This window comes from Schistocerca serialis, chromosome 2 (assembly GCF_023864345.2).
Source record: "Schistocerca serialis cubense isolate TAMUIC-IGC-003099 chromosome 2, iqSchSeri2.2, whole genome shotgun sequence".
In the NCBI taxonomy this organism is placed as follows: domain Eukaryota; kingdom Metazoa; phylum Arthropoda; class Insecta; order Orthoptera; family Acrididae; genus Schistocerca; species Schistocerca serialis.
In genome coordinates, this window is record NC_064639.1 from 1,108,584,234 (window position 1) to 1,108,609,710 (window position 25,477).

The 25,477-nt window shown below is 36.1% G+C and overlaps 2 protein-coding genes across 6 annotated transcripts in view; one reads left to right on the forward strand and one right to left on the reverse strand.

Annotated features, from left to right (window-relative positions):
* Nucleotides 1-25,477, reverse strand: part of LOC126458565 (coiled-coil domain-containing protein 39) — a 502,134-nt gene that overhangs the window by 381,532 nt on the left and 95,125 nt on the right. For 3 of the 5 annotated variants that reach the window (XR_007585661.1, XM_050095692.1, XM_050095695.1), the window contains exons 1-2: nt 17,132-17,232; nt 16,889-17,008 (exon numbers count right to left, since the gene is read on the reverse strand). The exons of the other annotated variants lie outside the window; for them this stretch is intronic. Coding sequence is in view for 2 of the 3 variants with exons in the window: in XM_050095692.1 (XP_049951649.1) it covers nt 16,889-17,008; nt 17,132-17,230 (219 nt within the window). In the remaining variant the exon portion in view is untranslated. Of the gene's footprint in view, nt 1-16,888; nt 17,009-17,131; nt 17,233-25,477 lie in introns of those variants that run through there. 5 annotated transcript variants of the gene reach the window in all.
* On the forward strand, nt 18,225-19,890 carry LOC126458567 (isocitrate dehydrogenase [NADP] cytoplasmic). The gene has a single exon (XM_050095696.1). It carries the CDS (start codon nt 18,353-18,355, stop codon nt 19,586-19,588), a length of 1,236 nt encoding a protein of 411 aa, XP_049951653.1. The 5' UTR covers nt 18,225-18,352; the 3' UTR covers nt 19,589-19,890.

Below are 25,477 nucleotides of genomic sequence, written 5' to 3' on the forward strand. Positions count from 1 at the left end.
AGAGGTTGCCATCCCCTTATTTTACTCAATAATAAAACTAGTAATAGATCAATATATAACAAATCTTGTGTGGCTCAGAAATAGGGACAAATATTTTTATCTCACATCATTTCAGTGTTGGGCATGATGGTTTACATTAACAATGTCATCAGTAGTGAACTCCACTGCACTATTTCTCTTTTTTATCACCATTAAGTGGTGTTACCCTTTTCAGCTACATACATACATACAATATTTAGGTCAAGAGGAATATTCGATACAAGTCCTCAGCCTTGACCACTGATGTAATGCTAATGGCTGATGTGACATCACCATTTGGTGTGTATATTCACGGTTTTGTTGTTAGCTGGTGAAGTCAATGAATGTGAAAGTAAATAGACATGATTGTAGTGACAGACAGTCCTGTAGCTTAGCCCGAGTTCTAGGTAAGCTTGGTAGATTACAGTTTGGTTGTGGGTTGGCAGATCCAATGATTGTGAAAATAAAAAGAAACTGGTTGTGGTGAAAAGACTGATCTGTAGCTTTGCTCGATCCTAGGTTATAAGAATCTAGAATTTTTATTGACCACTGATCATTTTACAATGAACTAAGTTTTGTGATTGGAATGTAATGGAGGACATAGTGATACATACATAATAATAAAATAAGTAATGTCAATAAATTATAGCATGCATATTAAGCACAGCAATAATAAAATGCACCACAGGAAAATTTCTAAGAGCTAGTGTCAATAAGCTGTACTATAATATAATATTGTGTAAACCCTGTGCATAATAACTGGACATAGTATGTAGGACATAATTATACAAGACATAACCACAGCACATAATAATAATACAATAAACTATAGGAAAATTTGTTAAATAGCAATATTCTCCTCTGGCATGTCAAAGAATTCTTTAATATGATAAAATGGATTATCTGATAGCCAGATGTGCCACTTAATTTTAAAAATGTTTAGATCCCTATAACAAATATAGATTCACAATTTGTTGAAAATTCTGAGAGGTTCACTATGTGGGAATTTCCACTTCTTGCTAACCTATGCCTATCTAAATTAGCCTTAGGGCTGGTGTCATGTTCATGAATTTCTTCCCTAGTAGGATATTCTGAAATATTATTCTTAACATAGAGCACAGACACATTATGCATATATTTATAATTTTGACCATTCTTAGCCTGGAAAAAAAAGAAAGAAAGAAAATGGCAGTGTCAAAGCCTGAACAGACATTGTGGTCATGCGTGTCTGAGGTGTGCTTGCTTTGTGTGTGTGTGTGTGTGTGTGTGTGTGTGTGTGTGTGTGTATGTGTGTGTGTGTGTGTGTGTGTGTGTGTGTGTGTGTGTGTTATCTGATGAAGACATTGGCCAAAAGTTTAATGTGTAATGTTCCTACTGTTGTGCCCGTCTGCAACTCAACATGTCATCTTTATGGTGATAGGGGTGACAAAGAAAAAATTCAAACTGAAAATAAAAAGTTTAGGTACCAAACAAAGGATGCACGTGAAATAACTAAAAGCAAAAATGATCTATTGATGCACTTGAATATAAATGGCTTAGGGGCAGAACTACCAAATCGTAAATTCTCAAAAATCGATGAACTAAAAATTCTGCTTTCAGAATCCGTAAATATTAAAATAATCTGCTTAAATGAACACTGGTTAACAGAAGATAGTATAAAAGTACTAAATAGTATTAATAATTTTAAGGTAGCTGCTAGCTTTTGTAGAATAAGCAAATCTCGTGGAGGCTCCTGCATTCTTGTCAATTCTTCCATAAGTTATACAGTAAGAGATAGTTTTAATTATTTAAATGAAGAGAGCGTGTTTGAAAGTTGCTCTGTAGAGCTGAGTGATCTGAATACATTGGTTATAGCAATCTACAGAATTCCTGGATGTGCGGTAACAAAAGTGTTTTTAACCAAATTCGAATGCCTCCTGGAAAAACTCCAGAAAGAAAGTAAGAAAAAAGTTGTTATAGCAGCAGAATTCAACTTAAATGTCTTAGTTGAAAGCAATGATTCCACAAAATTTCGTGACTTAATTCAGAAATCTGGTTTCAAGCTAAATTTTTCTGAAGGCACTAGGGAAAGCAGCAGATCAGTGACCTGCATTGATAATATTATTACTAACTACATATTTGACAGTGGAAATAAGCACAAATACTGCTTAGACTTGGGTATTTCAGATCACTCAGCTCTGCTTATTGAGGTCCCAAAAGCAAACAACCTAAAGCCTCCAGAAGTGTGTATAAAAAGGGATCTCAGTAAAAGTAAAATGGATTTATTCCGCAGTAAATTAAGTATAATAAGCTGGCCTGTAGACTACAATAGTTCAAGCTCGATAAACTATGACCAATTCTTAAATTGTTTCTTAAAGGTATTTAATGAATCATTTCCTCATAGATATAAGCAAAAGAAGGTTAATGGTAAACTCAAATGGATTACAACAGGAATAAAGATCTCTAGTGCCAGAAAGAAAGAGCTCCACAATGAGTTAAAATCAAACAGAAATCCAGATTTTGTTATTTATGTCAAACAGTATAAAGCTGTATTTAGGAAAGTTGTAGCGACAGCTAAAAAAATGGTAAATAATAAATTCATACGAGAACACAGAAATAAGACAAAAGCAGTGTGGTCAGTTGTTCAGTCTGAACTAGGAGCCAAAGTAAAAATTCATGAGATATTGAAAATTAGACATGAAAATGAAATTATAGTAAACCCTGTTCAGATGTCAAGTTGTTTCAATGAATTCTTCCTAAACGTAGTAAGATCGGATGTGGATATGACATTCTATCAGGGCATCACAAATTTGGAAAACAGCCAGAACACATATTTTAAACAATTTGAAAAAATAACCCAAAGGGATGTGGAAAAGGAAATATTGTCTCTAAAAAACAAAACCTCACATGGGTGGGATGAAATAACAACATCTGTAATCAAGTATGTGTACGATATTATTTCCCAACCACTGTCAACTATCATAAATCAATCTTATGAACAGGGATGCTTTCCAGAGGTATTGAAATATGGTGAGATCAAACCTCTATTCAAGAAAGGATCGACAGAAGATATGGGGAATTACTGCCCTATCTCTCTCTTGCTGGTCTTCTCTAAAGTGTTTGAAAAGATTGCAGCAAAACAAATTAATAATTTTCTTACTGTAAATGATATAATTTTTAAAAACCAGTTCAGATTCCAACAGGGTAAAAGCACTGCGAATGCTATAAATCAGTTTATCCAAAAAATATGCTCCACATTAGATAAAGGTAGAAAGGTCACAGGTATATTCTGTGATCTGACTAAAGCTTTTGATTCAGTGAACCATGCATTACTCCTCCACAAATTACAGATGTATGGAATCAGAGACACTGCTTTAAAATGGTTTAGCTCTTACCTGTCAGGTAGGAAACAAAGAGTAATTTTAACTTCAAATGGAACCAATTATTCATCAGACTGGAAAACAGTTCCCCAAGGAGTCCCACAAGGTTCGATATTGGGTCCCTATCTGTTTCTTTTTTACGTAAATGACCTATCACTTGCTATTGATGTTCATTCAGTCTTATTTGCTGATGATACATCAGTTCTAATTGAAAATGAGGTATCTGAAAATATTCCAGAAAAAGCCAAAAATACTTTAGAAAAACATGAATCTTGGTTCTATCAAAATGGACTAAAACTAAATGTAACTAAAACCAAAATGATGCAATTTGAAGCTAAATCAGTAGAAAGGAGTGAAATAAAGATAACTTGCAATGATCAGGATATCACAGAAGCAAACCACGTGAAGTTCTTAGGCCTAAATCCTGACAAAAATTTAAATTGGAAGGTACACATAGATTACTTAGCAAATAAACTGAACAACTTAGCATTTGCAATGTGTATTTTGTCAGGTGCCACAAACATGGATACCAGAAAGATAGTTTATCACTGCTACTTTGAGTCAGTTATTCGTTATGGCATAATCTTCTGGGGAAATTCAGCAAATGTCACTAGGCTCCTAGTATTACAAAAGAAAGTAATTAGAAACATGTGTGTTGCAAAAAAATGGGAATCCTGTTGACCACTGTTAAAAAATTTAAAATTACTATCTATCCCCTCACTTTACATATATGAGATGGTGGTGTTCCTATATAGAAATCAACATACACTAGACAATTTCCGTTTTGACCACAACTACAGCACTCGCCACAGAGATAACTTCAAACTTCCAACACATCGTTTAAAACTTTATGCCCAAACGCCAGAGTATATGGGGTTAAAAATTTTCAATAAAATAAAAGGCAGTAATATATTTAAAATGAAGATTGGTTCACTGAAAAGATTGCTCTTTACTCTCCTGGTGGAAAAGTGTTATTATTCTGTCGATGAATTCATTGAGGACAGCTTCACAATCTGAACACAGGGATTGTAATACGTTTATTATTTTATGTACATGTGTAGCTGTAACTTAGAAATGTAAAATATAATGTAAACTTTTGTATTTCTCTTAAAAAAAGTGAAAAAAGTTTCTTTTGTAAACCTTGACATGTCTCCTGTACATCAAATCAAATGATTTGAAAATTGTATGTAATGAGATGAATAAACCACATAACATAACATAACAGTCTATCCTTTCAGTTGTTCATACTACAACCTGGACTCTCTAATACGTCATACGGCCAGCAAGATTTATGACTGGAATAATCCAAAGTATGTCACCCTAAGGTAATCCAAGTTCCTTACGTCTCTAAGTTTCAAAATGACAAATGACACTCAAGATATTATTTCACATATGTGATTGATATGTTCATCTCTGCAGAGTTTGGTGTCAATGTACATATCTAAAAGTTTTAGTGACTTGTTTCTACTTCATTTGACACTGCCCTTAGTCATTCTTGGGTTTTATCAGTATTACACATAAGTTTATTAGCTTCAAACCAGTCCAAGGGTGTATCAAGAATTTATTTTGTTATCCTACTCAGATCTGAAATTCTGTGATGCGAGGTAAGTGGTATTGTATCATCAGCAAAACATATGACAGAATGAGATATGTTATTAGTCAAATCATTGACCGCTATAATGAAGAAGGGCTCAAGAATATCAAATTTCCATTAAGGAGGAATTTACATTTTTGACCAATACAAATTGTTTTTGGTTGGTTAAATGAGAACTCATCACAGCGTATATGTTACCACGCACCCCATAAAACTCCAGTTTCTTCAGTAGAATTTCACAAGAATGTAATAAAATGTTTCACTACAGATCACACAATAACAGATATCATGTTTAGGTCTTTAAGAGCTGTTAAAGTTTGATCCACAATTTCCAAAAAAGCCACTGTTGTGTTTATCCTCCTGCAGAAATCAAACTGACTGTTACATAGAAGAGTGTGTTTTTTAAAGTAGCTGTTAATTTGTGTTTGTAGCAGGGCCATAAATATCTTTGAAAATAATGGTACAACTGAGACTCCTCTGTAGCTCTGAGGAAGTTGTTTATTCCTTTTTTGAAAACGTGGATAACTTTGACATGTTGAGTGAATCTGCAAAAGCTCCAAATTCTACACATTTATGATAAATTAAAGCTAATGGTATAGAGAATGAGTGTTTGCCTTTTTAACAACAAATCTGACAACCAATAGCCGTCCATGCTCTTAGAATTTGAAAATTTGGAAATAGCTTTTGTAATATCAGTAGATGTGATAGTAATCTATTGAAATACTTGGTCACCTGGCAGTGAGGCTCTAATCAGGTCTATTCCAGATTAGCTTTTTGCTTTAATACTGTTTCCTATTTCTTAAACCACATTTATAAAGCAATGATTTAATGCCTCAGGATTGAGCACAGTTGTTCATGTGCATTTTGTTCTGTCACCTTGTTTTATTATTTGCCATGCTGTCTAGCAAGTATTGCGCATCCTTTCTATAGAGTTTTCCATTGCTAGTTTTTTGCCAGCTTTGTGGAACTTTTTGCATTTAAGATATGACCTATAAATATTTTTTCTCTGCTGTGTCCTTGGGGTATAGTCAAGCTTACGTGTCTGGTATGGTATGAGAATGTTGTCTGATTTCTTCAGAGAATCAGTTCAGCCATTTATTTTTCAGTGCACTTGAAGGTCTAATTTTTTATTACTGGTGAATAAAAATACCACAAATCTGTATTTTTTTTTAAAAGTTATCAAAAGCCATTTCAGCTCCATATTACCCCGATTGAGAGTTACATACAAAGTCCTAATTTGCACTATCTAGTCTATCGATAAACACTCTAATGTCTATTCCTTTTGCCCTCTTACCAGCATCACTTTAGGTTCTTCAGTTTTAATTTGTTGCCTCATATACAGTGTAAGGAGTAAAGGCTCATGATCTGCCAGGCCTCCTCCAGCAAGTCTGTCTGTAAAATTTTCCCTTTTGAAATTCACAATAATATTAACTGTGCAGGCATTCTTACATGTAGCACAGTTACTTCTACAATATAGATCCACTGAGCTTAGCATTTTCAGAAATGTCTTTATGACTTGCCCCTCTGTGTGTGCCTTTTTAAAGCTAAAATCACTACTGATAGCAATTTTTGACTTATTCTTCAAGATTTCTTTAACTATTATCTCACATTTGTCAATAAACTAATTTACATCTCCATATGGACACCTATCCAGTAAACTACAACTATATTTCCATTCCATAGTTTTACACAAATACATTCACTATCCAATTCTGAGCAACATGTAGATAAATCAGTTCTGGAAAATGTTACTCTTTCTTTAAAAAAAAAATAAAAATAAAAAAAAAACCAGCCCTATCATTCTTTGACTGTTTTCTACACAACATGTCTGCAACAACGTACCCTTGAGGAAAAAATATATTTATTTGATCTTGGGTTAACCAGTACATGTACATGTACAATATTGTGAGTTGGTGAAGCCAAAGAATGTGAAACTAACCCAGCTGAAACTAAAATAACCTGGTTGTGGTGGCAGATTGGTCTGCAGCTTAGACAATTTGAAAAAAATTGCCACTGACACCACGTTTCAGCATGCTGTTATGGTGTTTGTCCCATGTTTCCTCTGTCAGTGATCAAAGCCAAAGCCTACAACTCGTATTGAATATGCTCTTTATCCAAAAATTTGATCTTGTTTATCAATTGTAGACTGCTTTCACAGCAAAGTTCTTAAAATTGAATTTATTGGTGAGTTTTCCTTACATGTAACATACAACTTACATAATTAAACAGCGTGTGTTTCACATGTCAATACAAAATTATATGATATTTTTTAGTATTTCCAGCCCACTTTTTGGGAATGAAAGTGAAATAATTTATAAATTACAGAATTAAAAAGTTCCATTACTAAACAACAATTTTATATTGTTATTCTATTCACCCATTTTAATCCACAGGACATTTTACTGAAGCTAGAACAATACTAATGACCTAGTTTTCCATCACCTAGGGTAAGACTGGCCCCTTCTTTTGATATTTTTGTACAATATCTCTTGCATGTATCAATTTCTATTCACAGTGATTTCTATTATTGTTCATTATTTCTATACAAACACCCATAGTGCACTGTGTGTGTTGCATTTTTCATAGGTTAGTAGGAAAAAAATAACTGGAAGTGGTCAATGTTACCCTATGACATGGGATTATACTTACCCCTCAAATCTGTTTAATCATAAACGTATGCACAATGGGCCTGGGATTAAAGTTAGTGTAGTGCAATATGTTTCTGACCCTGTAAAAAGATCTCAATGATCCCCAATGAAAACTGGATTTTTGTAAAATGTTGATAAGTTAGGTATAGGTGAAACACACATGAATATAATTATCAATCCTTCATTTAAGACACACTAAAAAAATTTTTACTGACAAAAAACATTAAACTCATTTTACTAAAATCCTCCCTCGAATAGAATGTAGCTCTGGTGAAGGCAGCCTGCCAATCATTTAACAGAATGGGGCAGTGAATATATCATGTTATTTTGCAACAAATGTAGTTTTCATTGGGTCAGTGGAGTGAAGCCCCATTACTTCAACTTCCTTTGTTGCAACTTTTCAAATAATGCAAACATAGTGAAAAGTTTGCTTTCCCCTTCTACCTGCAACTACTTTCGCCATAACAAAGTTTTTCTGAAAAAGGTCTTTACACTCTCACTTAGTGAGCAGCAAATCTTCAACAACAGGACTGTCTGACTGATCAAAATCACTTTCATCATTTTCCAGGGTCTCTGGCAATTTCATTACATCAAGCTCGTCTTCTGACAAAGAATTATCACAATTCTGAACAGATTTTTCGTGGCCTTTAAGAGTTCTTCAGTAACTGTGGATGACTTGGAACAACTAGACTGATGATAGTTTGTATCATTAGTACCTGCAGACAATCAGTTATGACATCAAGTTGAACACATATATTTCAAGGATGACACAATACATGTAAGTCACAGATCAAGTAAACAAAGACGTGTGTACATGGTAACAGTCAAATCAGCACTGAGTCCAAGTCTAGCAGCCGCTGGCTGGTTGGCCACTTAGGTGGCGCGGCTGCTGCATGGCTGGCAGACAGCGCCGCATGTAGAGGACGTGCGTAACTGCGCGGCGGCACTTTGAAAGATCGGCGAGTCACAACACAACCTGAACTTTTTATGTAGTGCAGACACAATTTCATTTGATGACCTTTTGAATGATTTTGGACCTGAGTGTTCAATGAATGAACAAGTAAAACAACTTTCCCAGGGGTCACATCAATTTTATTTCTTTTTGTATTTGGAAGGGCTATTGGTTTCCTCTTTTCACACAGAGACTTTAAATAAGGAACCAAATATTCAGCATCTTCCTTTTTCTCTTCCTATGCTGTTCACCTGGGAGTTTAGAGAGTACAACATCACTTTAATTAATAAGCTCACTTCTTCCAGTGCTTCCTTATCAACATCTAGGTACCATCTTTCACCTGGAGACCTTTGGTAAATTCTAGGCATTGCATTTATAACCTACTGTGCCCATTCTTTACAGTTAAAACAGAACATGAATCTCAATCTAAAACTTCTGCAGTAAACAGAACACTTGTAATAACAGGGAATGTCCAAGACTAACTTTGAATTTAAGTACACTGTTGCCCTGATCTTAATTTGTAAACAGTGATTATAAATTGCAGTTTTGTTTTACACTATATTTAGGCAAACTCTGGTGACAATATTTAGAGGATCAATGTTACCTCTGAGAGAAAAAAGTTATGGGTCAATGTTACCCTTTCTTATAAAATGTGAATTTTAATTGTTAAAATTGTTTGTACTGTTAACACGATCAGACAACTCCATTAAAATGGGCAAATTTCAACATATAAGAATGATGATGATAGGGTTAATAATTTCTGCTATACCAAGATGTTATTGTTGTTGTGGTCTTCAGTCTAAAGACTGGTTTGATGCAGCTCTCCATGTTACTCTGTCCTGTGCAAGCCCCTTTGTCTCTGAGTACTTACTGCAACCTACATCTTTATGAATCTGCTTACTGTATTCATCTCTTGGTCTCCCTCTATGATTTTTATCCTCCACACATCCCTCCAATACTATGTTGGTGATCCCTTGATGAAACTTCCTGGCAAATTATAACTGTGCGACCGACCGATGCTCGAACTCGGGACCTTTGCCTTTCGCGGGCAAGTGCTCTACCAACTGAGCTACCCAAGCATGACTCATGACCTATCCTCACAGGTTCAATTCTACCAGTACCTCGTCTCCTACCTTCCAAACTTCACAAAAGCTCTCCTGTGAACCTTGCAGAACTAGCATTCATGGAGGAAAGGATATTGCGGAGAGATGGCTTAGCCACAGCCTGGGGGATCATTCCACAGTGAAATTTTCACTGTGCAGCAGATGGTGTGCTGATATGAAACTACCTGGCAGGTTAAAACTGTGTGCCGGACCAAGACTTGAACTCGGGACCTTTGCTTTCGTGGGCAAGTGCTTTACCAACTGAGCTACCCAAGCATGACTCACAACCCGTCCTCACAGTTTCAGTTCTGCCAGTACCTCGTCTCCTACTTTCCAAAGTTCACAGAAGCTCTTCCCTACTTCGACCATCATCATCATCATCATCAGTAATTTTGATGCCAAAATGGCAAAACTCATGTACTGCTTTATGTGTCTCATATCTTAATCTAATTCCCCCAGCATCACCTGATTTAATTCAACTACGTTCCATTATCCTTGTTTTGCTTTTTGTTAATGTTCAACTTATATCTGCCTTTCATGACACTGTCCATTCCTTTCAACTGCTCTTCCAAGTCCTTTGCTGTCTGTGACATGATTGCAATGTCATGGCGAACCTAATATTTCTTCTCCCTGGACTTTAATTCCTATTCCAAATTTTTGTTTTGTGTCCTTTACTGCTTGGTCAAGATACAGACAGAATAACTTCATGGATGGGCTACAACCTGCCTCACTCTCTTCTCAACCACTGCTTCTCTTTCATGCCCCTTAACTCTTGTAACTGCCATCTGCTTTCTGTACAAATTGTACATAGCTTTTCGCTCCCTGTATTTTACCCCTACCACATTTAGAATTTGAAAGAGTATTTCAGTCAAGGTTGTTAAAACCTTTCTCTAAATCTATAAATGCTAAAACACAGTTTTGCCTTTCCTTAACCTATCTTCTATGAGAAATCATAGAAACTGATGAGCCTCTCAAGCTTTCAGAAGCAAATTGAATAAGAATGTAGGGAAGTCTGCGAAGAGAAAGAAAGTCTTGTTGCTAGGTAGTTCGCATGCTAAGGGTGTGGGCCAACTTCTGCAGGATGAATTAGGGTCGGAATACCAGGTCACAAGTTTTTTCAAACCTAGTACTGGACTGGGGCAGGTTACAGAGGAGTTAGGTTCACTATGTAGAGGCTTTACTAAGGAAGATACCGTGGTTATTGTGGGTGGGCCGGTCAACAGTATTGACAGAGATCCGGGGTACAGCATAGAGTGTGACCTGGCACAGATTGCATCAACATCGAGCCATACCAGTGTTGGGTTTGTGTCGGTTCTGGAGTGCCACGACCGACCTCATTTGAGCTCTTCTGTCAGGAGAGTTAATTTGGAGTTGGAACGGCTACTTGGATCTGGTGCAGGGTCACACATTGGTGTGGTTCCTGTTGATTCACTCTGTAGGTGGGACTATACTAGACATGGCCTACACCTCAACAAGAAAGGGAAGGGTAAACTGGCTGGGCTGATAGCAGGATATTTAAAGGGGGGAGGAACTACATCTGGTGGAAACTCTTTTTTCAGTGTAAGATCAGTGTCCAGTGGGAAACTCAGCCAGGCAAGTACTAAAGATGTTAAAAAAGTTCAAGATACTCACAAAAGTAAAGTGAAAAATAATGTTAGTATATTTCATCAAAATATTGGGGGATTGAAGAATAAAATTGATGAGCTTCTGCTTTGTTCAGAAGATATAGAAACCGAGAATGTAATAGATGTACTATGCCTGTCTGAGCATCACATTGTCACTGATATGCAAAAGGTTAGCATCAATGGGTACAAATTAGCTGCACATGTAAGTAGAGATAATATGATGAGAGGAGGAGTTGCCATATATGTCAAAAGCTTCCACAGTGTAAAAAATTTAGAAACTAAAAAATTTTGTGTAGAGCAACATATGGAAGCATGTGCCACTGAACTAAACTAAATGATAGCACTTTCATAATTGTAACAGTGTATAAGTCCCCCTCAGGGAATTTCCAGCTATTTCTAGAAAACTTGGATGCTTTGTTGTGCTATCTGTCAGACAGGAGGAAGCAAATTATCATTTGTGGGGATTTCAATGTTGATTCCCTGAAAGAGTGTAATAGGAAGAATGACCTTGTAGTATTACTCAGTTCTTTCAATTTGAGCTCCGTCACAAGAACAGCAGGACATTGATAGATAACTTTTTTATAGACCAAGATAAGTTTAAGGACATAAATGCTTATCCTGTTGAGATTGGTCTTTCAAATCATGGTGCACAGCTAGTTACAGTACATGACATAGCTCCATGCAGTATATCAAATCAGAATTTCAAAGCAGTGCGTTCAATTAACAATATAAATATTGCAAACTTTAGGGAAATCCTACAGCAGCTAGACTGGGATGAAGTGTATAAGGAACCCGATGCAAACTTGAAATATAACTTATTTCACGATACATTTTTAAGGGTATTTGAAAATTGTTTTCCCAAGAAAATAGTTAAACATAATTCCAAGAAAACATAAAAAACCTTGGCTAACTAAAGGAATAGGAATATCTTGCAACCGTAAAAGAGAACTGTATCTAACAGCAAGAGGGAGTACTGACCCCGAAATTGTTCAATATTATAAAAACTATTGTGTGGTACTAAGAAAAGTTATTAAAAAGTCCAGAAGCATGTGTATCATGTCTGAGATCAGTAACTCTGATAATAAAATTAAAGCAATTTGGAATATTATTGAAAGGGAAACAGGGCAACCAAGAGCACAGGAAGACTTTGGTGCCATAAAACTGAATGACAAGTGTACTAACAAACAATCAGAAATTGAAAATATTTTCAATAATCATTTTTTAAATGTTGTGGAGAAAATAGGATCTAGATCTTCACTAGAAGAGGCAAGGCTACTAATAGAAGAGGCCACACCTGTGCAGTTTGAAACAACTGTATTTCCACCAACCTCTCCCTCTGAAATCAGTAAAATAATAAAGTCATTGAAAAGTAAAAGCTCTTACGGAATTGATGGCATTTCCAGCAAGGTACTTAAAGCTTGTTCCCCACAGATAAGTAGGATTCTCAGCCACGTATGTAATAGCTCTTTGGAGCAGGGTGTTTTCCCCGATATACTGAAATATGCCATTGTAAAACCATTGCATAAAAAGGGGGATACGTCGGATGTCAACAACTACTGCCCAATCTCTCTTCTGACAGATCTATCAAAAAATTTTGAGAAAGTAATGTATTCAAGAGTAGCCTCCCATATTTGTAAAAATAAAGTACTAACAAAATGTCAGTTTGGTTTTCAGAAAGGCTTTTCAACAGAAAATGCTATATACGCTTTCACTGATCAAATATTAATTGCTCTGAATAATCGGACATCACCCATTGGTATTTTTTGTGGTCTCTCAAAGGCCTTTGATTGTGTAAATCATGGAATTCTTTTAGATAAGCTAAATCATTATGGTTTGAGGGGGGCAATGCACAAATGGTTTAATTCATACTTAATTGGAAGAATGCAGAAAGTTGAAATAAGTGGTTCATGTAATGTTAAAACAACAGCTGATTCCTCAAACTGGGGGGCTATCAGGTACGGGGTCCCACAGGGTTCGTTCTTAGGTCCTTTACTGTTCTTGATATACATTAATGACTTACCATTCCACATTGATGAAGATGCAAAGTTAGTACTTTTTGCTGATGATACAAGTATAGTAATGACATCCAAAAACCAAGAACTAAGTGATGTAATTTTAAATGATGTTTTTCACAAAATTATTAAGTGGTTCTTAGCAAACGGACTCTCTTTAAATTTCGATAAAACACAGTATATACAGTTCCGTACAGTAAATGGCACAACTCCAGTAATAAATATAGACTTTGAACAGAAGTCTGTAGATAAGGCAGAATTTTCAAAATTTTTAGGTGAGTCCATTGATGAGAGTTTAAACTGGAAGCAACATATTGATGGTCTGCTGAAACGTCTGAGTTCAGCTATGTATGCTATTAGGGTTATTGCAAATTTTAGTGATAAGAATCTCAGTAAATTAGCTTACTATGCCTACTTTCATTCACTGCTTTCGTATGGCATCATATTCTGGGCTAATTCATCGTTGAGTAGAAAAGTATTCATTGCTCAAAAATGAGTAATCAGAATAATCGCTGGTGCCCACCCACGGTCATCCTGCAGACATCTATTTAAGGATCTAGGGATCCCCACAGTAACCTCACAGTATATATTCACTTATGAAATTTGTTGTTAATAATCCAACCCAGTTCAAAAGTAATAGCAGTGTGCATAGCTATAACACCAGGAGAAAGGGTGGTCTTCACTATGCAGGGCTAAATCTGACTTTGGCACAGAAAGGGGTAAATTATGCTGCCACAAATGTCGATCACCTACCAAACAGCATCAAAAGCCTGACAGATAGCCAACCAACATTTAAAAATTAATTAAAAGAATTTCTAGATGACAACTCCTTCTATTGATTGGCTGAATTTTTAGATATAAATTAAGGGAGGGGAAAAAAACCAACTTAAACATTAGTGTCATGCAATATTTTGTGTAATGTAATATCTTGTACAGACATCTTTTATTAACCTGACACGTTCCACATCATTACGAAGTGTCGTATTCATGATCTATGGAACAAGTATTAATCTAATCTAATAGGGTCAGTATTGCCTTGTGTGTTCGTACATTTTTATGGAATCCAAACTGTTAATATCCATACAGGTAGATCCCTTTACTCCAAATGTGTCTAATTTTCCTGTAGCTGGCATATATCTTACCCCTAGTCATATACACTTTCTACATCCTTACATTTTGTGCACTAGCCATTCCTGCTTAGCCATTTCGCACTTCCTGTTGATCTCATTTTTAGATGTTTGTATTCCCTTTCACATGCTTCTTTCACTGCATTTTTTATACTTTCTCCCTCCATCAATTAAATTCTTGATCCTCTGCTACCTTGACTATTTCATCTCTCAAAGCTAGCCATTCTTCTTCTACTATATTCCTTTCCACTGTTCTTGTCAATCGCTCCCTCTAAACCTCTCTACAACCTTGATTCTTTCAGTTCATCCAGGTGATATCTCCTTAAATTCCTACCGTTTTGCTGTTTCTTCAGCTTTAATCTACAGTTCATATGCAATAAATTGTGGTCAGAGTCTACATCTGCCCCTGGAAAAGTCTTGCAATATAAAACCCGGTTCCAATATCTTTGTCATACCATTATATACTGAAACTGAAACCTTCTAATGTCTCCAGGTCTCTTCCACATGAACAAACTTGTCTCATTATTCTTAAACCAAGTTTCAGCTATGATTAAATTATGCTCTGTGCAAAATTCTACCAAGTGGCTTGCTCTTTCATTCCTTTCCCCCTCAGTCCACATTCACCAACCATTTTCTCTTCTCTTCCTTTTACTACTACCGAATTCCAGTCCCCCATGACTATTAAATTTTCATCTCCCTTAACTATCTGAATAATTTCTTCTATCTCATCATACATTTCTTCAATCACTTTCCCATCTGTGAAGATAGTTGGCATATCAACTTGTACTACTGTGGTGGGTGTGGAATTAGTGTCTATCTTGGCTACAATAATGCATTCACTATGCTATTCATAGTAGCTTATCCGTATTCCTATTTTTTTTTTTTTTTTTTTTTTTTTTTTTTTTTCATTATTAAGCCTACTTCTGCCTAACCCCTATTTGATTTTGTTTTCATAACCCTGTATTCACCTGACCAAAAGTCCTGTTCCACCTGCCACAGAACTTCACTAATTCCCACACATCTAACTTTAACCTATCCATCTGTCTTTTTAAATTTTCTAACCTACCTGCCCTATTAAAGGATCTGACATTCCACACTCCAATCCGTGGAATGGCAGTTTTGTGTCTCCAGATAACGACATCCTCCCCACATGGAGATCTGAATGGGGGACTTTTTTACCTCTGGAATAATTTACCCAAGAGGATGCCATCATCATTTAACCATACAGTAGACTGCATCCCCTCAGGAAAAATGACGGCTGTGGTTTCCCCTTGCTTTCAGCTGTTCACAGTAACAACACAGCAAGGCCGTTTTGGTCGATGTTACAAGGCTACATCAGTCAACTATAGAGACTGTTGCCCCTGCAACACTGGAAAGGCTACTGCCCCTCTTCAAGAACCACACATTTGTCTGGCCTCTCAACAGATAGCCCTCCGTTGTGACTGCACCTATGGTAGGGCCTACAGCTACCTGTATCATGAGGCATGTAAGCCCACCCACCAATGGCAAGGTCCATGGTTCATGGGCCAAGACAGTTTTCCCCAACTGAATTTACAAGCAGATATGTAGGGCATGCTTAATTTTTTTCATCTACAATATTTTTTAAATTTTATTTTAAAGTGTGTGAATTCAAATCAACAAATTCCACAACATTACAAAGTAATTTTTAATTTCAAGAAGATATATTAGCTTATCCAGAACTGGGGAGAAAAGGATGAAACTGACGAGAGGGTCAATGTTACCCCCAGAGGGTCAGAATCACTCCGGTTGATGGTTCTTTCTGTTTTTACTAAAAGCTTTTAAAGATATCAGGAATAAATGCATTGTTTCTTCTTATAATATTTAGCACTAGAATAAGAATCAAATTATTTTCTGATAAATGTCTGTATAATATTTATTGTAATAGGAAATCAGTGACTTGCAATTAGATTTATACAAAGTTACGACAGTTAATGTCTTTGGGAAAATAGGAAGGCAAATTTTACATTGCTTGTGTGGAAAACATGTTCTCAAACTGACCCTCATAGTCTGACAGTTGACTGAATAACCAATGTAAGTATTTGGTCAGTATGGAAGCCCAAAAGGGTCACCGATTTATTGTACTGTTTGGGGCTTTTAAACTAAACAATGGGTTTTCAGTTTCTTGATCATTAGCATATAATGCATTCATATTAAACAGTGTGGCACATCTATGTCTACTGCTATCATTTCAGGCTGTATCTTTTGTAATTGGTGTAGTGTTATCCAAAACTAATACTAAAACATAATTTAAACTAAGTACTTGCAATTTCATGAAAGTAAGGCATCAGATATCAATGTCCTTATTATACAAATAGTTTCCTTTACCCCATTAACAGCTTTAAATCTTGAAAAGGAATATGAACGACAATACTGTCACTGGGGTTCCGCGTATATGAATGTGTGGCAGTACTCTCTACATGTGGGCCTACCTGATTCTGATTATAAGCGTCATTTAGTGTTTGGACCTGTTTCTTCAAAGAATTTATTTTGTCGTTCAGTTCATCAGAGCAGGCTGAAAGCTTAGCTTTTTCCTTTAACTTCTTTTCAACCTGTAAAAATATGATATATCACTAACATTCATTTCTGAAACGCACGCCACTTAAAATAAACTGTGATGAGCAGCCGACTGTGCCAGTTCTACGAAGACTTAGTTAATAATTTGAGATGCTGACCTCCTCTTCGAGAGCTTTATTCTCTTCATTTGCTCCTGGTACTCTAAATCCTTCAGCCCATCCAATCTGTGCTAAAATGTCATCAATATGTTTCACCATGGTTTAACGCAGATACATACACCCTGATTCTACTTGCGCACAGTTTCATATGGGCGCCATGGCAACGATAAACAATACCATTGTATCTACCAAACAAATTATCTTTGAAAAGTTGACAACAATTACTATTACAGCAGTAGTATAATCTTCACCTCGTAACACATTCCATTTACAAAAAAAAAAAAAAAAAAAAAAAAAAAAGGAAGAAGAAGAAGAAGCTACCGACAATCCGACGCTTTACTACAATGCTAAATAAAATATCTACTGGCAATTGGAGCCAATAGTAGCAACTTTACTACCATGAAAGTGGTAAAAACGATAAAAAAAATGTGATATACGTCGGAAGAATATGGTTGACTGAACTACAGATGTTAATGTGAATTTCGATCGTGTAACAAGTACCGAATATTTCTTGCATTTTTTACATTATTCCAGCTGTTATTGTAACAAATATCTAATAAGATATACAAATGCAACGCTTTGAATTTTATATACGTCTTTTCTAATCAGTTTTTGCTTCAAGTCATCGGACATTCACCCTTCGTTTCAATTGCCCACGAAAGATTAGGTTGGTGGCGGATAAAACCGCTCATCAGCTAGAAGTTTCACACAAATTTTAACATATATAAAAAATAAACGTTTTTTAAAGCCCACTTTGGTGGTCAATTTTTGTGATTCCTTAAATGTTTTTACTTTATGTTACAATTAAATTGTAGTCGCCAATGATAATATTGCCGGATAACTTTAATGCTGAAGTTCAACCAATGACTGGGATCTATTTATACATCGTTCGTTGAAGAAGAGCTTAGGAACCACAGTGTCTTTCCTTTTCAGGAATACAGTAATGTGTATTAAAATTTAATTTTTCAGTTTATATCGTGCTAGCATAAAGGTTACAGTATTACCAAATAGTTTATTAAGCAGCTTACATGTATTTTTATGTCTGTCGTACAGTGGGTACAAGGTACAAGATATGTGATGCTATAGTCTTTGGTTCACGTCATGTACTGACGTATTGGGCACCTTGTCTGCTGAGTAGCAGAAAGCGAAGTTGTAGTCAGTTTGTGGGCAGTGTGAAGTGTTGTGTTGAGTTTAATTGTGAGTGTTCCAGTAACGGTGACAATGGGTAAGATACCAGCCGGGCCAGTAGTTGACATCCTGGGCGATGAAATGACGAGGATCATTTGGGACCTTATAAAAGACAAACTCATTCTCCCTTTCCTAGATATTGAACTGCATACGTACGATCTTGGTATTGAAAATCGTGACAAGACGGACGACCAAGTGACAGTTGATTGTGCTAATGCAATTAAAAAATATAATGTAGGTATTAAGTGTGCGACCATTACACCGGATGAAAAGCGGGTAGAAGAATTCAAGTTAAAGAAAATGTGGAAATCCCCTAATGGAACAATTCGAAATATTCTGGGTGGTACTGTTTTCCGTGAGGCCATAATTTGCAAGAACATTCCGCGCCTTGTTACCGGCTGGGAGAAACCAATAATTATTGGGCGTCATGCCCATGCAGATCAGTATAAAGCAACAGACTTTGTTGTCCCAGGTCCAGGAAAGCTCGAACTGAAGTGGGTTCCGAGCTCTGGAGAAGGTGACAATACAATAACTCATGTTGTGCATGATTTTAAAGGCGCCGGCGTTGCGTTAGGTATGTTTAACACCGACGAATCAATTATAGCTTTCGCTCATTCCTCGTTCAAGTATGCGCTGGATCGTGGATACCCTCTTTATTTAAGTACAAAGAATACTATACTGAAGAAATATGATGGACGGTTCAAAGATATCTTCCAGGAAATATATGACAAGGAATACAAATCAAAATTTGAAGGCAAAGGTATTTGGTACGAACATAGACTTATTGATGATATGGTTGCATATGCAATGAAATCAGAAGGTGGCTTTGTTTGGGCTTGCAAGAACTATGATGGTGATGTGCAGTCAGATTCTGTAGCACAGGGCTACGGTTCTCTGGGATTAATGACATCAGTGCTTGTTTGCCCTGATGGAAAAACGGTTGAAGCTGAGGCAGCCCATGGTACAGTAACAAGACATTTCCGTTTCTATCAACAAGGCAAAGAAACTTCTACCAACCCAATTGCATCAATATTTGCATGGACCCGTGGTCTCATTCATCGTGCCAAACTAGATAACAATGAGGCCTTGAAGAACTTTGCCCAAACCCTTGAAGAGGTTTGTATAGAAACAATTGAATCAGGATTCATGACAAAGGATCTGGCTATATGTATAAAAGGTATGGCGAACGTCAAGAGATCTGATTATTTGGACACATTTGAATTCATGGACAAGCTGGCAGAAAATCTGAAGAAGAAAGTTGCATTATGACTACATAATAAACTGTAAATTCGCATTTTATATCAGTGCATTGGTTATAAGTCCATCATATGTATGTTGATGTTTTTATCCCAACAGCATTTATTTAAATGGGGTTATCTCAGGTGCTTGTGTTGCTGCATTTTTTATGTCCTGAATTTTGTTTATGTACTATTGTTTATTTTGTATTCTAAGTGGACATGGCATTGGTTATAAGCTTGTCAGCTCTTTTAAAAAGTCTTTGTGCGTGTGTAAAGACTGATTTAGAGATGAATAAATATTACAGTACATTCTTGTATTGTATATCCTTTGCAGATGATGTTTTTGGGTTCATATGTAAATAATGTTTCCTGAAAGCAAATAGCAGCCTTTTCAGTGAACCAGGCACCCTCCACAGTGAATATATTCCAGCCTTTGTTTATTAGTCATTAATAATTGTAAATTGTGATGTGCATTAGACAGGCTAACAGTGATGGAGGATAGTTAAGTAAAGAGCTTGTGATGGTACTTTGTTTTCAACTGCACCATAAATAGACTATCACTAAAAAGTATTAATATGAATATATATTTGTGTATGTCTAGTAATTTTTCACAGTACTGGGCAGGATGTTGAAAATTTTACAGCAAAAGTCTGAATAGGCAATCCCACTCCCATTGCACTAGAGAAAACAAATGCTATAACATAGAGGGGGGTTAAAGAAAAGACATTAATAGTCTTAATACTGATATAATTGTATGTAAATCGGAGTTTAACAATTTGATTGCTGCACGCATAGTGATTGATGTTTAACCACTAGGCTGGATGCATAATGTTAGGCATGAGGCTTTGCTACAGCCTTGTGGCAGCCAACGTGTTATGGCACTGGTGGCTTTGGAGATTTAGTGATTGATACAGCAACTTTATGGAATATATAGTGTTTGACATGGTAGGGGGGGGGGGGGGATTTTAGTAAAGTTGCACTGTTGATTGTGTATATTAGCGTTACCATTTTGCAAGGAAACTTCATGCCGTCGGTATCTGTAGAGTAATGTGTTAACAGAAGTGTGTCTAACAGTTTGGGTCCATTGTTTTGAGAAATTGTAAATCAGGATGTCAGTTGGCATAACATTGCTTTCCTATGGCACAGTGATTTGTTGAGTATGAGTGTAAACACCTTGTGACATTGCAGTATTTCCATTACATTCTGAGTTGTACAGAATGATAGTATTATTTCCAGTACATGCTGAGTTGTACAGAATGATAGTAGTATTTCCAGTAGTTGTAGAATGACATATCATGAAGTAAAACAAGATTTAATGGCTACAAGGACATTAAGTTAAAAAAAAAAGTTAGTATACTGCTTAGGATAAAACTTGATTGACCTATGTGTAAAGTATAGTGTGATGTAGCTATTACATTTGAGTATTTTTCATTGAAGTGGTTGTTACCATTTGTAATGGGCCAAGTACCCCCCCCCCCCCCCTTTCTGCCTCTTTCTTTTCTCTTCCAAAGCTTTAATTTGCTATGATAGTTCTTGACATTTTTGCCGTAACATCATGTCTTCAGAATGCCAGTGTCTGTCACAGACAACACATTGTGTTAATGGAAAACTACATTTTAACACATTACCAGCTCACAAAGCATGATATACTAAGTATTGTTTCCAACACAGAAACGGGAAACAGTCACACGTTGGTAAAGACAACTGGTCTTGATAAGCTATTTGGAAAATGCTGAGCTCCATTTCTGATTGAAATAGGTAATAAACAATAAATTAAAGTTTGAAAGCACAAGTGGATCATCACGGAATATATACAGTGCATAATCATGTATATCTAGTCGGAGGTGATGTGATCACTAGGTGTTAATAGAGCATCAGTACATTGAAATCTGTGAAAGAATTGCTGGTAAGTGAATTCCTCTCTGATCAAAGAAGACAATAAATATAACTGTACTAGTACATAGAAGTGCACTAATATTTAAAAGCTGAACACCTACTGACTTATAACCAAGAAGAAATATATGTTCAGTCAGTGGTCAATGACTGCTGATGATACGTGAAGCATTTTCCACTTAAGATCACAGGTTGTTGTTATAGCTTAGAAAAATATGAAGTATTCTTTCAAAGCAGTAACATTGTTGAGATGACATTATTAAGTCTGAAACTTAAATATTTTTTAAAAAATGTAATCCGTATTTTTACTTGCCAAAGCATAGTGGTTGAACCTGTTGGGGCGGATGTGGCAGTTTTCTTTAGAACTATATTATGTGTGAATTTTTAATTTTCTTTCATCACTAATACAATGCCAGTGTCCTTACCATGTTCATGTAAAATGTGTATGTTGTCAGTCTTCCTTTCTTTGTCAGTTAAATTTGTTCCACTACTTACTTGGTCTGTGGTGCAGCCAGAGGTGTAGCTCAAGTTGGAAGGTGACAGTTTGGTTGTGAATTGGCAAAGATAATGAATGTGAAAGCAGAAAATGTGGTTCTGGTAACAAAGAGCAGTAGTGAAGCCTAATGTTTTCACCTGTGCCATATTGAAAAATGCAGAGGGTTAGGGGGCAATACATAACTTTAGCCACAAAATATTGTGACATTCCAATAACCCCATAATAGTGTTACAGCTGAAATAATCGAAACAAGGGTAAGCATGAAAGTTTACGGGCTGAGTCCTCCAAAGATTTTGTCTGCGTACAGACAGCAAGCTAAAGTGGCGCTATCATATTCAAGATCTATGAAAAATATCAAGCACAGCAAGGTTTTCTTTATGAATCTTACCTGACAGTAGGGAAATGAACACAACATAAATAGCCAAATTATACTATTTTCATCCACTTGTAGTCTATGGTATAATATTCTGTTGAGGTCAACCACTAGCTAAAAAAAGTGTTGTGGGTACAGAAGTGAGCTGTAAGAATTGTGCAGGAAGCGCATTCTAGGTACTTGTTTAGAGAACTTCAAAGCTTAACAACTGCTCAGTTTTTTGTCCTGATGTGCTTTGCTACTAAAAATAGCAACCAACTGAAAATCAATAGTTCATAACAATTATAACATATGGAGAAATTGAATATTCACTATTCTCGAAAAAGAAGATCCTAGTCCAGAAGGAATTCCATACCGTGGTACTTTAATTTTTAATGCCCTCCATCATAAATTAAAGATCTTGTTGGGAGCATGCCCAAGTGTAAAGAAAAACAAAGGCACTTACTTCTAGAGGGATTTTTTGGTAGTATAGATGACATTCTTAGCCACACTGCATATCATCTCCTTAGTATGCTTAAACCTGTGGGTTTTTTTCCGTACACAGTTGATTTGTCAGCTGTTGTTTATGTACAGTGTAATCAAATTTATACTTATATTCTGAACTGTTATATCTTCAGTGTACTTACGTACTGAACAATACTCTGTAAAAATTGACTCCTCCTATATCCAATGATCTGTTCACATATGGATCTATGGAACTCAAAATAAATAATTCACATAAATAAGAACTTCTCATAGAAGTGTCAAATTATATGCTAATCTTAAGTAGTCACAGTAACAGTTCATTACTCAGTTTTTATTAATGATCTGCTGAGTTTGTTGTAGCAGTTCAGTTTCTAACTAATGTACATAACATTCTTCTCTGATAATTATTATTGGTCCCACAGACTATATATCAATTAGAGGTTTCATATCCTGTTTTGCATTTAGTGATATTCTTCTTTGTTAATGTTTTCATGTCTCAGCAACCACTTGTTCAGTTTTTACAGCAACTTTTCATAATATACAGATTCTCTTAAGATTTCTTTGATTTGTCATGTAATTAATGTTTTTGATTCAAATATTTGTTGTACATGCCTTTTACTGTTTCAGGCTCTTTTACTGTCTTTCTGAATTAACAAATATTACTACAAATGCACATGACAAAACATACATGGTTTCTGTGCATTACTGCATTTTTTTCATTAGTATGACAATAACTGTCATGATTTACGTATGATGCCATCAGTATTAAGGACTGACAGAGATCATAACATTCCCTTTGTGACAGAGTAATGTGGTGCTTGCTAGATTTCCACCCTAAATCAGACGTCTATGTTTATGGAAAAGACTCTGAATGGCAAAATGATTGCTTTAAAAGGACCAAAGGGTGTACATTCCCTATTGTCATTAAACCTGAAGCTAGACTCCATGCCTCCTGATGTTAGAAAAGGGGTTAAATCCCACATAAAACTTTCCGTGACTTACAGTTCTTTAACTGTGCTTTCATTGTATTTGATAATTGGGTTGTACATTCAGTTATTTAACTGAGGATATTTTCCACGAGCATTTTGTACTGGACCTATCATTCTCCCCCACCCCACTGTTACTCACAGAATTTTGCTGCAAGCATTTCCTGAATCACCAAATTCACCATCAACGTCTGTACATTAAGAATCTTGCCAGTGTACTTGTACTTATCCTAATCGCATCTGGTTACTTTGATGTACTTAAATTCATTAGATGCTCTCCAGTATATGCAGAAAGTTTTATTGGTAGAATACTGAGGAAGTGTCTACAAAAGAGATTGCTTACAAATCACCCATGCGACCCAACCTAGAATATTGCTCAAATGTGTGGGACCCATACCAGATTGCACTAATAGGGGATGTTGAACATATATATAGAATGGCAGCATGAATTGTCAGATTTGCTTAATTCATGGGAGAGCATCCATCACACAGATACTGGAGGAAACTATCCTGAGAAAGTCTATTAACAAAGTTCCATGAACTGGCTTTAAATTATTACTGTAGGGATATACTATAACCCCATACATATTGCTCAAACAGGGATTGTGAGGATAAGATTAGAGTAACTACTGCACACACAGAAGCATTCAATCAATCATTTTTCCCACACTCCATATGTGAATGGAACAGGAAGAAATCCTGATAACTGGTACAACGGGACGTACCCTCTGCCAGGCACCTCAAGGTGCTTTTCAGAGTAGATATGTAGGTGTAAAAAATTAAAGAGGTAATATTATCATGATGGGTATGTCATGGGCTGGTGTTTCCTTACTTTCAGGCTTTATATTTTATGAAAATTTAAGGACTGGATACTTGCTTAAGAATTTTACAGGTACAGTATAAATAACAGAAATATGCGAAAGACAATGCTGAACAATAATATTATTGAATGAATTAGTTTTTCTTTCAAGGTGAATGCAGAAAAAATGAGAAGTACATGGCAGAGGAAAGAGATTTATTACAATGAATTAGATACTGCCCTTATAAGCACTTAGGGAAAGAGACATCAAAAGAGGATTTTGAACTGATAAGAAGAAATGGCATAAAAAGAAAGTTAAATAGGCTTCAAGTAAAGAACTGTACATCTTACTCAAGGATTTGAATTCCCATTTTCATAATAATCAACATACCATCCATAATTAACCAAAAACATACAGCCATAAGAACATTAGAGGTAGGTACTGTATTGTGGAGAGAGAGAGAGAGAGAGAGAGAGAGAGAGAGAGAGAGAGAGAGAGAGAGAGAGTTCCTGTCACTAAGCCAACTAGAGTAGTTAAGACTGTCATAGGGCTGGAGTGTCATTGGACTTTTTTCTGTCCAGAAGCATCATAATTAAGTGTATCAGGGCAGTATGGCATATATGAGTGTTTCATTACAATAAAACTGTGAGTGCGTGATGCATGAGACCCTTGGCATCTGATGTAATGCAGGAACTTGGTTGTTGATGTGTGAATGGCATAGTATGATTAATTAAATTTGACCATAAACAGTTATCCTGAGACAATGACATACTGATAGCAGCAGTTGCCATTTACTGTCCTGGAGTGCAACAGCAGTTTGGGGGAGGGGGAAGGATTGTGTAGGGAGATTGTTCGACAAACTGCTTCCTAGCTGAATGCAGCTCAGCAGCAATTGATGAGCTTCTCT

Bases quoted from the DNA above. Each gene is read 5' to 3' on its own strand.
- LOC126458567 (XM_050095696.1), top strand. From the start codon at position 18,353: ATGGGTAAGATACCAGCCGGGCCAGTAGTTGACATCCTGGGCGATGAA.